Genomic DNA, 11,998 nt, shown 5'->3' on the forward strand with positions numbered 1-11,998 from the left:
AGAAATTCAGGGTCAAAAAGTTTTTGGAATGTTTTTTTCCATTGTAACAACTCTGAGGCAACTCCACATTTCTTACAAAGTTGCTACCAGTATTTGTGCCACAAGTCATATATTCACAGGTATTTGCCAAGAAATTCTCCGGAAACATGAAGCCAGATAACTGTATCTGCTAATTTTGCATTATAACTCCTGTATCCCAGTAATTTCTCTGATGAAATGGTGAGTATTCTGTATCTAAAGGGTATAAACCAAAGGGGCTATTTCAGAAACCTTTTCCTTTCACAGCATCCTTTCTTCAGCCTTAACCTACTGGTGTGAAACAGACAAAAGCACTGCCATTCTGTTGTCACCCTTTTCTATTCTTTATCTAAGACTTTTCATGTTCATGACAAAAACCAGAGCATGTTACATTCCTGTGCTTTCTTATTCTCCTGTAGGCCTAGTTGAAGCTGCAATGGTTGCAGCACCTGAAGCAGGTGTGTCCACTTTGAGCATGGCTCAGTCATGTCTACTATGTGTTCCGTATGTCTACTGTAGCTGAGTGACACAATATCTCTTTAACTCTAATCCAGCAACTAATCCAACAAAGCTTGGAGCTTGCTTGCTATTGGCTCACAAACTCACTCAGTTCAATCACTAACCTTTGCTTCAGCATTTCATCTTGATTGATTTTTGACCCGGTTCGTCATCGTTAATGTCTTGGAGTCAATGTTAGCACTCATTTTAGCATGATGAAATGAAAGTAATCTCCAGATTCAGATGCACTTATATTTATCATAATTATTTCCTTGCTGTCAATCATCTACACTCTGAATTAAGGCATATTATTGTTATATATTTTTAGAACTGTAGATGCTGTGCTTACAGTTTTTCTTTGATTGAGTGAGATCATTGGCTGTTCAGGAAGTCCATCTCCCCTGCCTGTAATTGCTTATTGGGCATGGATATCGCAATGTCTGGGCTGTCCACGTGTTTGTTCTGTCACTTGCACTCTATCACCTTTTACTTTTGCACTAATCCTGCAGAGTTTGATCCTGGGTGAATCGTTGTGGGTTGTTAACTGGTGGCAGCGGAAGGGCAAAGAGGCATTATGATGGGGAATCATGTTTGGTAACGGGGCGTCATGTTGGGAAGTTGACTGAGATGTTTGAAGAGTCTGAAGTTAGCCTTGTATTTAGTTGAAGCCCATATAAGTAACCTCCACAACATATAAAATTTCAACATTTCAGAGAAGGAAGTTGACATATTACTTTTTTTTTTTTTTAATAACATGGCAAAAAGCAATTCAATCCAATCACATGGCTCACAGACTTCAGACTCTTCAGTAGCTTCATCTCAGCATCCTGTTCATCACCAAAACCTGAATGAATCATTAACTGAAGTTCACCACCTATAGTTGACAAGCAGTGATGCCTAACCTCCCCTCCTTCTTCCACTGTATTCTGTAGACCTTCTGGAGGAGACGGAAAAGCTGATGAAGGAGAAGGTGGAGGTACAGCGTCAAGCGGAAAAGGAGAATGCCGACCTCTTGAAGCAGGTGAAGCTGCTGGAGGTGGAGCTGGAAGAGCAGGTTAACAGGGTGATCGAGCTGGAGCACGCTCAGAGTACAGAGAGCGGAGACCTCCTACAACAGGTCCAAGCTCTGGAGAAACAGCTGGAGAAGAACAGGAGGTTCCTTGATGTGAGTGAAAAAGAAAATGGCCAGTAGCCTTATGTAGCTTTTACTCAATATTCTAAATTATGTACACTATAATGTCAGTGACAAAATTATTCTATTTTTTATTTCTTTTTGGGCAGCTTTAAATCAGGAAGAAAATTTTGATTGGACATGAAATGATTAATTTATTTGCAGAAAATCTGCAAGAATTTTGTTAATCGATGAATTGTTCAGGTCATTTTTAGGAAAAAATGTCCAAAAACTGTGTGTCTCCAGCTCTTAAATGTAAAATGTGCGCTGCTTTCATTGTCGTTTATCACAGTGAATTAAATATCTTTGAGTTTTAGACTGTTGGTTGGATAAAAAAATGCAATTTAAAGACAATTTGTGGGAAGTATTTATTCTTATGTTCATTCTTATTTACATTTTCAACATTTTACAAACCAAGCTATTGATTGATTAATCAAGAAAATGATTCCTAATGCAAGCTAGCAGTTTTATTGCCCCTTAGTAGTAACAGCCTGGCATGTAAAAAATGAAACCTTTTTTAAAACCGATCACAATATCTCTCAAGGTGTGTTACAACCATTACTGTTTCTTGGGACTGGATATGTTGTAGACAACATCTTTTAAACATTTCTTCAACACAGTTATATTTAATGTATTGGCTAATTATAGGTCACTGTTGTTAAGTCATGGCAGGGGTAACTGCAAAAAATTCAAATTACAAATTACTAGGCTCAAACTAGTCAACATATCTAAAAGCTGACCTTATGATTATATTATTATTATTTTTGGAAGGGGGGAATCTACCTCATATCGGGCTCATGGTCTAATAAGTTTGTTACCATCATTATAATTAGGCCACTTGGCCAGGAGTTCTATTGTCTTGTTGATGTTAATTACACACAAATAGGAAAATTGACAAAATCTTGCAACTGGCGCAGCCCAAAGCCCAACGCAAGTATCTTTGCTAGTTTAAGATCAACGTAGTTGATATATATCCCGTCCATCGCCCATGGCGTTTAAATAGAAGATGCACCTGCGCCCATCTGTGTGCCCATGGGTGTGTTGGTCTTACAGGGAGGTGTGTTCAGGGGCATTCTTAACATGTTGCTATCTTCAGGCAGCGGAAAGTGATCACGCCATTGACCAATAAAAACCTGGTCTAAAGTCAATAAAGCAGCATTTTATTGTGGTATTTTTACAGCGCAAATATTTTAAGCTCCTGCACAGTGCGTGCACACTGTACTTGTTACACAAGCATGCATAACATTAAAAAATAAAAAATATTACGATGTGAAATAGATTTGGTGGCATAGTGCTTGCGCCATATGATCGGCTCTCGCGCTTTCATTTCACGCAGAAGCAGATCAGTTTCTTCTACTGAAAATCTCTCCTTCTTAGCAAATCTACCATCATAATAGTAACGCGCCAAGGTACAAACACGCCTGGCTTTAAATGGGAATGGGAGATGACACTGATTGGTTTATTGTATGTTACGGCCCAAACACACCTATGATTAGTTAAGACAAGTACAAGCCTTTTGAACCGTACGCCTGGCACACCAAGCGTTTTTTCTGCCGTTGATTCGTACACACCCAGAATGCACCTGTGCCAGGCTCTTCACACAGTGTGCTTGGATCGTTAAAACAGGGCCCTTGCTTTCACAGCATCTGATGATTAAAATAATCAATACCAACAATCAATATAAGCTTTTTTTGACAAGGAGACCAGTTTCTGAATTTGCTTTTGCAAACAAGGCAAGCAAGTATTGAAGATCGGATTCAACGTTTTCATATTCTTGTCTTTTTTTTTGTGTCCAGGAACAAGCTGTGGACCGAGAACATGAGAGGGATTTCTTCCAACAGGAGATCCAGAAACTGGAACAACAGCTGAAGAATCCACAGAAGCTTCAGGCTGGCTCTGAGCAAAGAAACCGAGAGGTAACAAGAGAAAGCTCTGTTCTTTGCCAGAGGACCAGGCATTAATGGAGATGCTTTTTTTCTGAAAATAACATAGCTATAAACACTGAGCAGAGAGTCACGCAGCATAAAGAACAATAGAACTGGTAGAATTACCTGCGCTGCCTCCAAAATGACACCAAATCGTGGGAGTGTTTGCACAGGCGATAGAGTGAGAGTGGGATTGTTTGTTCCTTGGGATCCTTGGTAAGTTGTCTAATAGTGGGTTTTATATGCACGTTTATATGTATATCATCTAAAACACAATACAGTGGGAGTGATAAGATTAGCTGACATCAGACATCACATTTCACAAGTGAATACTCATGTCATAAGGTTATGACTGATTTGATTTGATGAACTGCTGAGATTTTACAGGCTAAATCCAAACAATTTAGATTAGAGTTGCAGTTATCTATATTTTTTATCATCAATGGATCAAGTGAAGATTTGTAATGTGAAAGGTGTCAATTGTATTGATGAACCCACAGAAATTTGATCACCTTCTCACTCTGCATTTCCTCTCAGTTCTACTGAGTGTTTTTAATAATTTAAATCTTTTGCGTTTTACAGCCCACAACTTAACTTGTTTCACTCTCATTGCTGTCATTAACCTTGTTTCTAGCTCTAGTGCTCAGATATATCCACTGTACACTGCCTGCTCAGCATCCAACAACAGACAGACATAGTTAGCAACGTGCTGGTAAACATAGTGGAGCATCTAGCAGCTAAATAGCCAGATAATTGCACTTCAAATGAATGCTGATTTTGCTTTGTTGGATGTGTTTGCTAACATATTCACCAGATTGACTTTTTAATGCTATAATAAATCCATGTTGTGTTTACACCTTGTTCCACTGCCCCCAAGTGGCTAAAAAAGTAAACCTTGAGAGACATTACACTTGCACCAAGATGATATAAGGAGTAGTTGACAGTAATAGAAAAAGGTCTTAACCTGACTTTTTAAGTTTTCATGTTCGGCAGAAAATGGCAGAATGACATTTCTTTTTGTGGATCAGTTTCATTCATCAGAGCAGTTTTAACCTTGATGTTGTTTATGTATTTTTATTTTGTCTGTGCTGATATTACTCTTTGGCTTCTCAAGGATTTCATCATTGACTGTAATTTTCCATCCACTCACAATCTAGCCCACAGTTCACTCTGGGCAAGGAGAAATTTAATTTTGATCAACGCGGTTGTCATTATTTTGCGGCTAAATTGAAGAGCTAATTATGTCCTCAAACCAATCGCCTGGATCATTACACAGGAAAAAGTAATTTGCCAGTAAAGCATCACACCCTGTTAACTTGGAAGGCATCATGTTTATAATGTTAATAATAAGTTATTAACTCATAACTCATTTACCTTTTGATAATATAAAAGAAAATAAGCCGCACTGGGTTATGGGCCCTCAGCACATTTGACTTGCCCAATCTAAAACATCATTTGACAAGTTAATTCAGTTAATCATTTAGTGGTAGATAATAAATGGCCTTTTTTATATAGCGCTTTTCACAGACTCAAAGTCACTTTACAGGGGAAGTAGAAAACATAAACTAAACTAAACTAAACAGAACAAGACAAAACAAAACAAAACAAGATTCAGGCACAGATGAAAATGCTCAGCGGTATCATAATGTTTGCTGTTCTTTCCTTACTGTCTTTGTAACTGAAGTATCCTCGATTTGCCCCTGCTGCTTGTTAGTCTTTGAAAGATATTTTTGTTTAAAGACTTGAATTATATAACTTTTGATTGTATTTAGCAATGAGTTCTGTGGTTTCCTTGTGTTCATAGCATTAATATCAGTCTCACCTGTGCTTTAAACTCACAGGCTAATACCCAAAAGATAGATAACCTGTACTACTTCTATAATTTCCAGAGACCCATGCCACATTTATATCACGAAGTGCTTTTTCTTCCCCCTCTTGCCCATGAACTCTCCATCCTCTGAACCTTTATGCCTTCTCTCTCCCATGGCTATTACAGGTGGATGGAGTAAGCTCTAAGGTATTGCTTCTAGCTTCACGTAGAATCAAGTCTACCCCAGAGAGCATTTAGTTAGTTTTAGTAATCCTGCCCAATCCTGTAGCAATTACTGGCCTGTCCATCTTGCTTTTCCTCTTTGTTTTTCCAGTTTATCCATTTCTGCCGTGTTTGTCTTCATTTGGAAGCAACTTCAAAACATTGTCCTCTCTCATTCTTCTCCTTTCTCTTGTGCCACCCTTCAGTGCCCAAATTAACAGCAAAACAGAAGACAAAGTGGGGTGGAAGAAGGGTGTTCACCAGCTTAGTGTAAAACAAACATCATGAAAGTTTTCTAAGGATGAGGATCCTAATGATGATTGTCTTTCGATATAAAACTCACGTTTGCATATTTTAAAAGGCTTTTTATATTTTTCTGAGGCCATGCAAAGAACCATCTTACATAAATATGAATTGTAGTTTGTAAAACTAACCATGAAAAATCATTATTTGCCACATTAGCAACGAAAAATTTTGAATTTGAATCACTCTGGAATTGACTTGAATTCCATCCATAAATGAATCACAAAGGACATTCTGGTACAGTAAAGCTTAAAGAAATATAAATAAACCATTCAGTGCAAAAGTACTCTCATGAAGAGTTCATCATACACTCTCTCGTACAATTAATATTCAATGAAGGGCTGTCAGTGAGGGGGTGTATTTTATCTGCCTTACTGCAGTGCCATTTTGTTTTGAATAGGAACTCAGGTTTCTATAATATCCTTTGAAGGCATTTCTGAAAAAACAGGATACCTAAAAAAAAGTCAGTCATTCTTTTATGAAACATCATTTTCTTGTTAAATCAAGCAGGGGAAACAGTTTACCTTCTAGATTTTCCCAAACAAACCTTCCTCCTGTGGATCCTTCTTCCTCCCGTTCATTGATCTGCTGACGTTTTGCCGTCTCATAGATGGATCAGTTACCTGCCAGCGGTCCTCCTGGTTAAAGTACTGCTCTGTGTGTGCTCTTTGTGTCACCCTGAATGAAATCTCTCTCCCCCCTCTGTCCCTGCACCTCTTTTCACTCTCGGCCCCCCCCCTTCTCAGGTGGATCAGCTGACCTCCCAGCTAGCTGTACATGTACCAGCAATGCTGTAACATGTGGTGTCTGAGAGCGGTTCCCATTAAATGACTCCCTCCCCCCCTCTCTTTTTCTCTTTCTCTCTCTCTCTCTCTCTCTCCCGCTTCTTTCATTTCTCTCTCTCTCGCACTACCAGGTGGACCAGCTGACCTCGCAGCTAAAGGAGAAGGCGGATTGGTGCAGTGAGCTGCTGCTCAGCTCAGAGCAGCTGCGTCGTGATTTGGGAGAGCGTGACGAAGAGATTGACAAGCTGGAGAGCCGCATCCGCGAACTGGAGCAAGCCCTGCTAGCCAGCGCTGACTCCCTGGAGAAGGTTAGGAAGGGAAGGGGAGTGGGGGAGAGGGAGATGAAGGATGTCCAGGGGACGGAGTAAGAAACGGCAAGAGAGAAAAAGCAGTCTGAACAATAGCTGTGGAGCGTGTGTGTGTGTGTATATGTGGTGACAGCTGGAGAAGGAACGGGAGGAGGGTTGAGACGCACAGAGAGAACAATGTGTGGGTGTGTCTACTTCAGCTGCCAGGCAGTTTGTTGTTAGTGATGACACTGATGGCTAGCAACTGTCAAGATTGCCCCCCAGTGTTCGTGGAGGATTGTTGTGAGTGAACAAAAAGGAGCTGTGCAGGAAATGCTCATATATCTACTTTACAAATGAGTTCCTTTTGCATGATAAAAGATACAGCAATGTGCATTTATAGTTTGCATCCTTGAAAATCTGTTTGATCACAAGAGCTTGTTCCTTCACGCCTTTCTGTGGATGCTGTTAATAACTGTTGTAAATAGTTTCTTTTGTGTGTTGTTGCAGATTGAACATAAGAAGCAGCATGCATCCATCACAGAGGCAAAACACTCCACACTGGAGGCTCAGTTACAGACAGAAAGAGAAGCTCTGGAGCGGAAAGAGAAAGAGGTAGTGTGCTGCTCAGGATGTATAATAAACAGATAATAAATCAATTTGACAATTTGAAGATCCAATTGGGAATTAAATGTTTTAAATTTGTGGTTTGTAGTCGGTATGCAGGTGTTACAGCAAAATGTTTCAATAGCATAGCTACTACATGCATCATACACTTCATTGTCTGGCATTGACAAACTACAAGTACTGTAGTATCCTTTGAGATATGCATTTTTGTTTAATTACATGAATAATAGAACAATTTTGTAGCTAACAAGTGAAGCAGAGGAAATCAGAGTTGTTAGATTTTCAGTTGTCATGTGGTGTCTCCTCTGAAGTGCTTGCCATGTTTCCCTGTCATCAGATTGGTAACCTGGAAGAGCAGCTGGAGCAGTTCAGAGAAGAGCTGGAGAACAAGAGCGAGGAGGTGCAGCAGCTTCACATGCAGCTGCAGATCCAGAGGAAGGAGATCAGCAGCCAGCAGCAATACCTAGAAACCAGGGATAGCATGCTCCAGGTAAAGAGCCATCCTCATGTGAAAACGTCTCAATGTATCTTTACATAAAATTTGAAATTCCAGAAATTCAAGAAATGGTTGATTCTGGTTGTGTGTGTGTGTGTGTGTGTGTGTGTGTGTGAACTGCAGCCACGCTGGCTTCTTTAAAACTATGGATATCATTATCAGACAGACACTGACCACATATTGTGTTAAAATACGTTTACACTTGTATTTTCAGATATTATGTGATTAACCTGTGTTTTCTACACACAAAATGTTGAACTGAAGAGCAAAAGATAAACCGCTGGTGAATTTAAAACTGTTTGCCGATGTGATATGTGTGACACAAGTTCTGGGGCATTTACCTAAAACTGGAACATCAGTTGTAAACAGAAATTTAATATGTAGTGCATATACCACAATTATGTATATATAATATTTACATTTCTGCTCTTAAACTGCGAAAACAGTTTTTCTTTTTTTTTTATAAAGAGATATTTCCTCTATGTTGCTAATTTTAGTTTGCACATTTTGCAAGACTCTGCCACTGCCGGCACCTTTTTTATTTGTCTCAATCAGTGTACTTTCTGTAGTCCACCATGAGGCTGCCTCTTAGTTGACTTTCACGTAATGTCTTTTTTAATAGCCATCACATTATAATCTCTGACTTTTGAAGGTGATGGAGGAGAAGGACAGGGAAATAGCACTTCTTAATGAACAGATCACTAAGCTCCAACACATGGAAACAGCCTCTGATAACAAGGTAACGCAATATATGCATATTCGAAATAGAATAAAAGTCTATTTCGAATATGCATATCTCCGTGTTAGTCGTGTATGTGATTTTTCTGCATTCATGTACACTTTATTTTGGTTTTCACCATTTATTTATTTAGTTGTTGGGTTGGTTTTGCTTGTTTTATTTTGGTAAGTAGTTCCACAGCCCCATCGTCTGTTGTGAGGTGATCATTTGCTCTTGTGAGGTGGCTTTCTAAACCTCTGGGTCTCTGATGAGTTTTTACAACCTAACCAATTTCAGAAAGTCAAATACAAATTCCATTGAATTAACTTTAGCCCAAAGAATCTCACAACAGGGACTCATAGGTTTATCGGAATAATGGGATAGCTATGGACTCCTCAAATCTGACATTTTTTTGGTTTAATAATGTCTGTATATTTCTCTTTAGGAGATTGATGGGAGGGATGAGCTGATTAAAGACCTGGAGTCCCAGGTGGAGTGCCTGCAGAGCGAACAAGAAACCTTAAAGAGGAATAATGACGAAGAGCTTGACCAACTAAATGCAGTCATAGACAGACTTCAGCAAGAGCTGGCCAATATCGAGCAGAAGCAAGCTACAGAGGAAGATGAGGACACCAAGGCTGAGCCAGAGAGCGCTGTATGGAGGCCAAGTAAAGAGGAATACGATGAAATGAAACAGAGAATGGACCTAGCCACCAAAGAGGTCAATACACTCAAAGCTGAGCACAGTAAGCTGTTGGAGACATACCTGCGCTTGAAAGAGAGCGCAGAAGCTTTAGCTGATACAGAAAAACTGGAGAGCTCAGAAGGCGAACTTGAAGAAGCTCTTAGAGAGAAAACGGCCGGCTTTGTAGTCATGCAGGCCCAAGTACAAGCTTTAGAGCAGAGTGCAACATCCAGAGTGGAAGAGTTGGATCTCCGCATCCAGGAGCTTGAGGACGTGGTCGATGAAAAGGACTGTGAATTAAGCCGCTGTCGCCTCCTTGTGGAGCAAACACAAAGCTCTACAAATGGTCTCCAACAAAAGGTCTCTAATCTAGAGGACAATCTGAGGGAGAAACTGGCTGCTGCACTTGTCAGCCAGGCCACACTGGAGGCCTTCCAGCAACATCAGTCACAAGGATCCAAAGAAGACCAGGAGCAGCAGGGACATGCTGAGCCACATGTCTTTGACTTTGGTGACTTTGGTATTCCTCAAATGGATTTCAGTAGAATCGGCCAAGCGAGACAAGTTCCAACAGGGAAGGTGGTCCATCTTACCCAGAGGCTTCGAGAGCTGGAGGTGGGACTCAGTGGGATGCAGAAAGACCAGGAGCTCCAGAAGCAGCTGCTCTCCAGCTCTGAGGAGGAGGTGCTGGAGTACGAGAGGAGGCTGGCCGTGCTCATGGATCTGCTCAGTCAGATGAAGGCCAGGACACACCAGAGGACATCACCGGCTGTGGGGGTAAGAGTTTGGCTAATACGTCATAAAGACTAGTTCAAAACTTTGAGCTTGGTCAAAAATAGTCCAGTACCTAACCCCAGATTAAACACACAAGATACCACATGTAAATCAGTGAGCTTTAGAAGAAATCTCTGTATTTAGTTGAATTTATATTGGGGACTGTTTTTATCATTTTCTCTGTACCATTATTAATGGTTAACCAGTGAAAACCCCAATGAAGTCATTGTATATCAAGTATCAGGCTGTTTAATACTGTCCTTTGCCCCCACACAACTATGATAAGTTTGATTCCTTGTGACCTTTTCGTCAGGGGTCCTCTGCTGCTGAGAGGCCGGCTGCTGTGTCCGAGCTTCTCCAGGAGTTGCAGGAGGTCAAAGATGAGGCCTCGGCCACCAAAGAGCAGCTCAGCAGCTACAAGGAGAGCTGTAGCAGATTCAAGCAGGAGCTCCAAGTATGTGATAGATAGAAGATACTTTATTCATCCCCACAGGGAATGAATGAAGTATCTTAGTGGTCATTCTTCCTGTGAGATTGTTTCTAATGTTTGGTAAGAATGATGGACATGTGCTTTTCTTTCTAGGACAAAACTGTTATAATAGAGAGACTACAGGACCAACTTCAAAAGGTAAGAACAAAGATTTGATACTACAGTTTACATTTTTTATCATCTACTAATTTTCTCGCCTTATTTTAAAACTGTCTCACTTTAGGTTTCATCTGGAAGCCGTGAGGAGACCAATGTGTCTGAGCTTCAACAGGAGTTAAAGAAGACTCACAATGAGGCAGCTGCGGCCAAAGAGGAGTTGAACAGCTGTAAGGAGAGCTTAGAGAAGCTCCAGGAGCTGCTGCAGGTGCCAAACATTTAAAATCTTTGCAGTCATATCCTGTCTTGGGTGCTGAGTTTAGTGACTTTCATCTGTAGAAACCTTAGTACTGCAAGAACATGTGTTTTGTAATTCAAAGTATTGAAAGTTATCGTTTTACACCAAATTTGAAGTTGTAAGTTTTTCTGTGGTTTTGAGCTCATTAAACTGATATAAAGGAATAATTTGACATTTCGGGAAATATGTTTATTTAATAGTTGCGTTCCTGTAGAGTCAGAAAAGAAGATCAATGCTACTCTCTTATCTGTACCTTAAATATGTAAATGGAGCCAGCTGCCTTTAGCTTAGCTTAGCATAAATGAAATAGCTAGCCTGGCTCTGTCAAAAGTTAACAAAATCCACCATCAATTAACACGTCATATTCAAACCACAACTTGACATTTTCATACTTGACCTTCCGACTGTGCCAAGTTAGCTGTTCCTCCTGTTTCCAGCCTTTATGCTAAGCTACACTAACTGGCTGCTGAAGATAGCTTTATATTTAACAGATATGAGATAGATGAGAGGGGTATTCAATCATCTAATTCTCCGCCAAAAAGTGAATAACCGCTTTTCCCTAAACATCAAATTATTATTTAGGTGTGTCAACTGTCTTAGCTGAAGTCAAATATAAGTTTTTATTCAAACACATTTTAATTACATGCAATTTTGTATTTAAAGGAGCGGGAAATGGACATCGCTCACCTTAAAGGACAACTTCTTAAAGTAAGTTGGAAATAGTTTGTATTACATTATTGTATCGTGTGTGTGTGTGTGTGTGTGTGTGTGTGTGTGTGTGTGTGTGTGTGTGTG

At 40.1% G+C, this 11,998-nt stretch overlaps 1 protein-coding gene across 1 annotated transcript in view; it reads left to right on the forward strand.

Annotated features, from left to right (window-relative positions):
* The window catches only part of akap9 (A kinase (PRKA) anchor protein 9), a 67,797-nt gene that overhangs the window by 44,679 nt on the left and 11,120 nt on the right, over positions 1-11,998 (forward strand). Inside the window, exons 25-37 of the mRNA XM_032536073.1 lie at positions 438-476; positions 1,449-1,681; positions 3,484-3,603; positions 5,609-5,629; positions 6,864-7,040; positions 7,530-7,634; positions 7,984-8,136; positions 8,795-8,881; positions 9,306-10,322; positions 10,633-10,773; positions 10,903-10,947; positions 11,033-11,173; positions 11,867-11,911. Of these exons, the coding sequence (XP_032391964.1) occupies positions 438-476; positions 1,449-1,681; positions 3,484-3,603; positions 5,609-5,629; positions 6,864-7,040; positions 7,530-7,634; positions 7,984-8,136; positions 8,795-8,881; positions 9,306-10,322; positions 10,633-10,773; positions 10,903-10,947; positions 11,033-11,173; positions 11,867-11,911 (2,324 nt within the window). The remainder of the gene's footprint in view (positions 1-437; positions 477-1,448; positions 1,682-3,483; positions 3,604-5,608; positions 5,630-6,863; positions 7,041-7,529; positions 7,635-7,983; positions 8,137-8,794; positions 8,882-9,305; positions 10,323-10,632; positions 10,774-10,902; positions 10,948-11,032; positions 11,174-11,866; positions 11,912-11,998) is intronic.

The sequence above is a fragment of the Etheostoma spectabile genome, chromosome 14, assembly GCF_008692095.1.
Source record: "Etheostoma spectabile isolate EspeVRDwgs_2016 chromosome 14, UIUC_Espe_1.0, whole genome shotgun sequence".
NCBI lineage: Eukaryota > Metazoa > Chordata > Actinopteri > Perciformes > Percidae > Etheostoma > Etheostoma spectabile.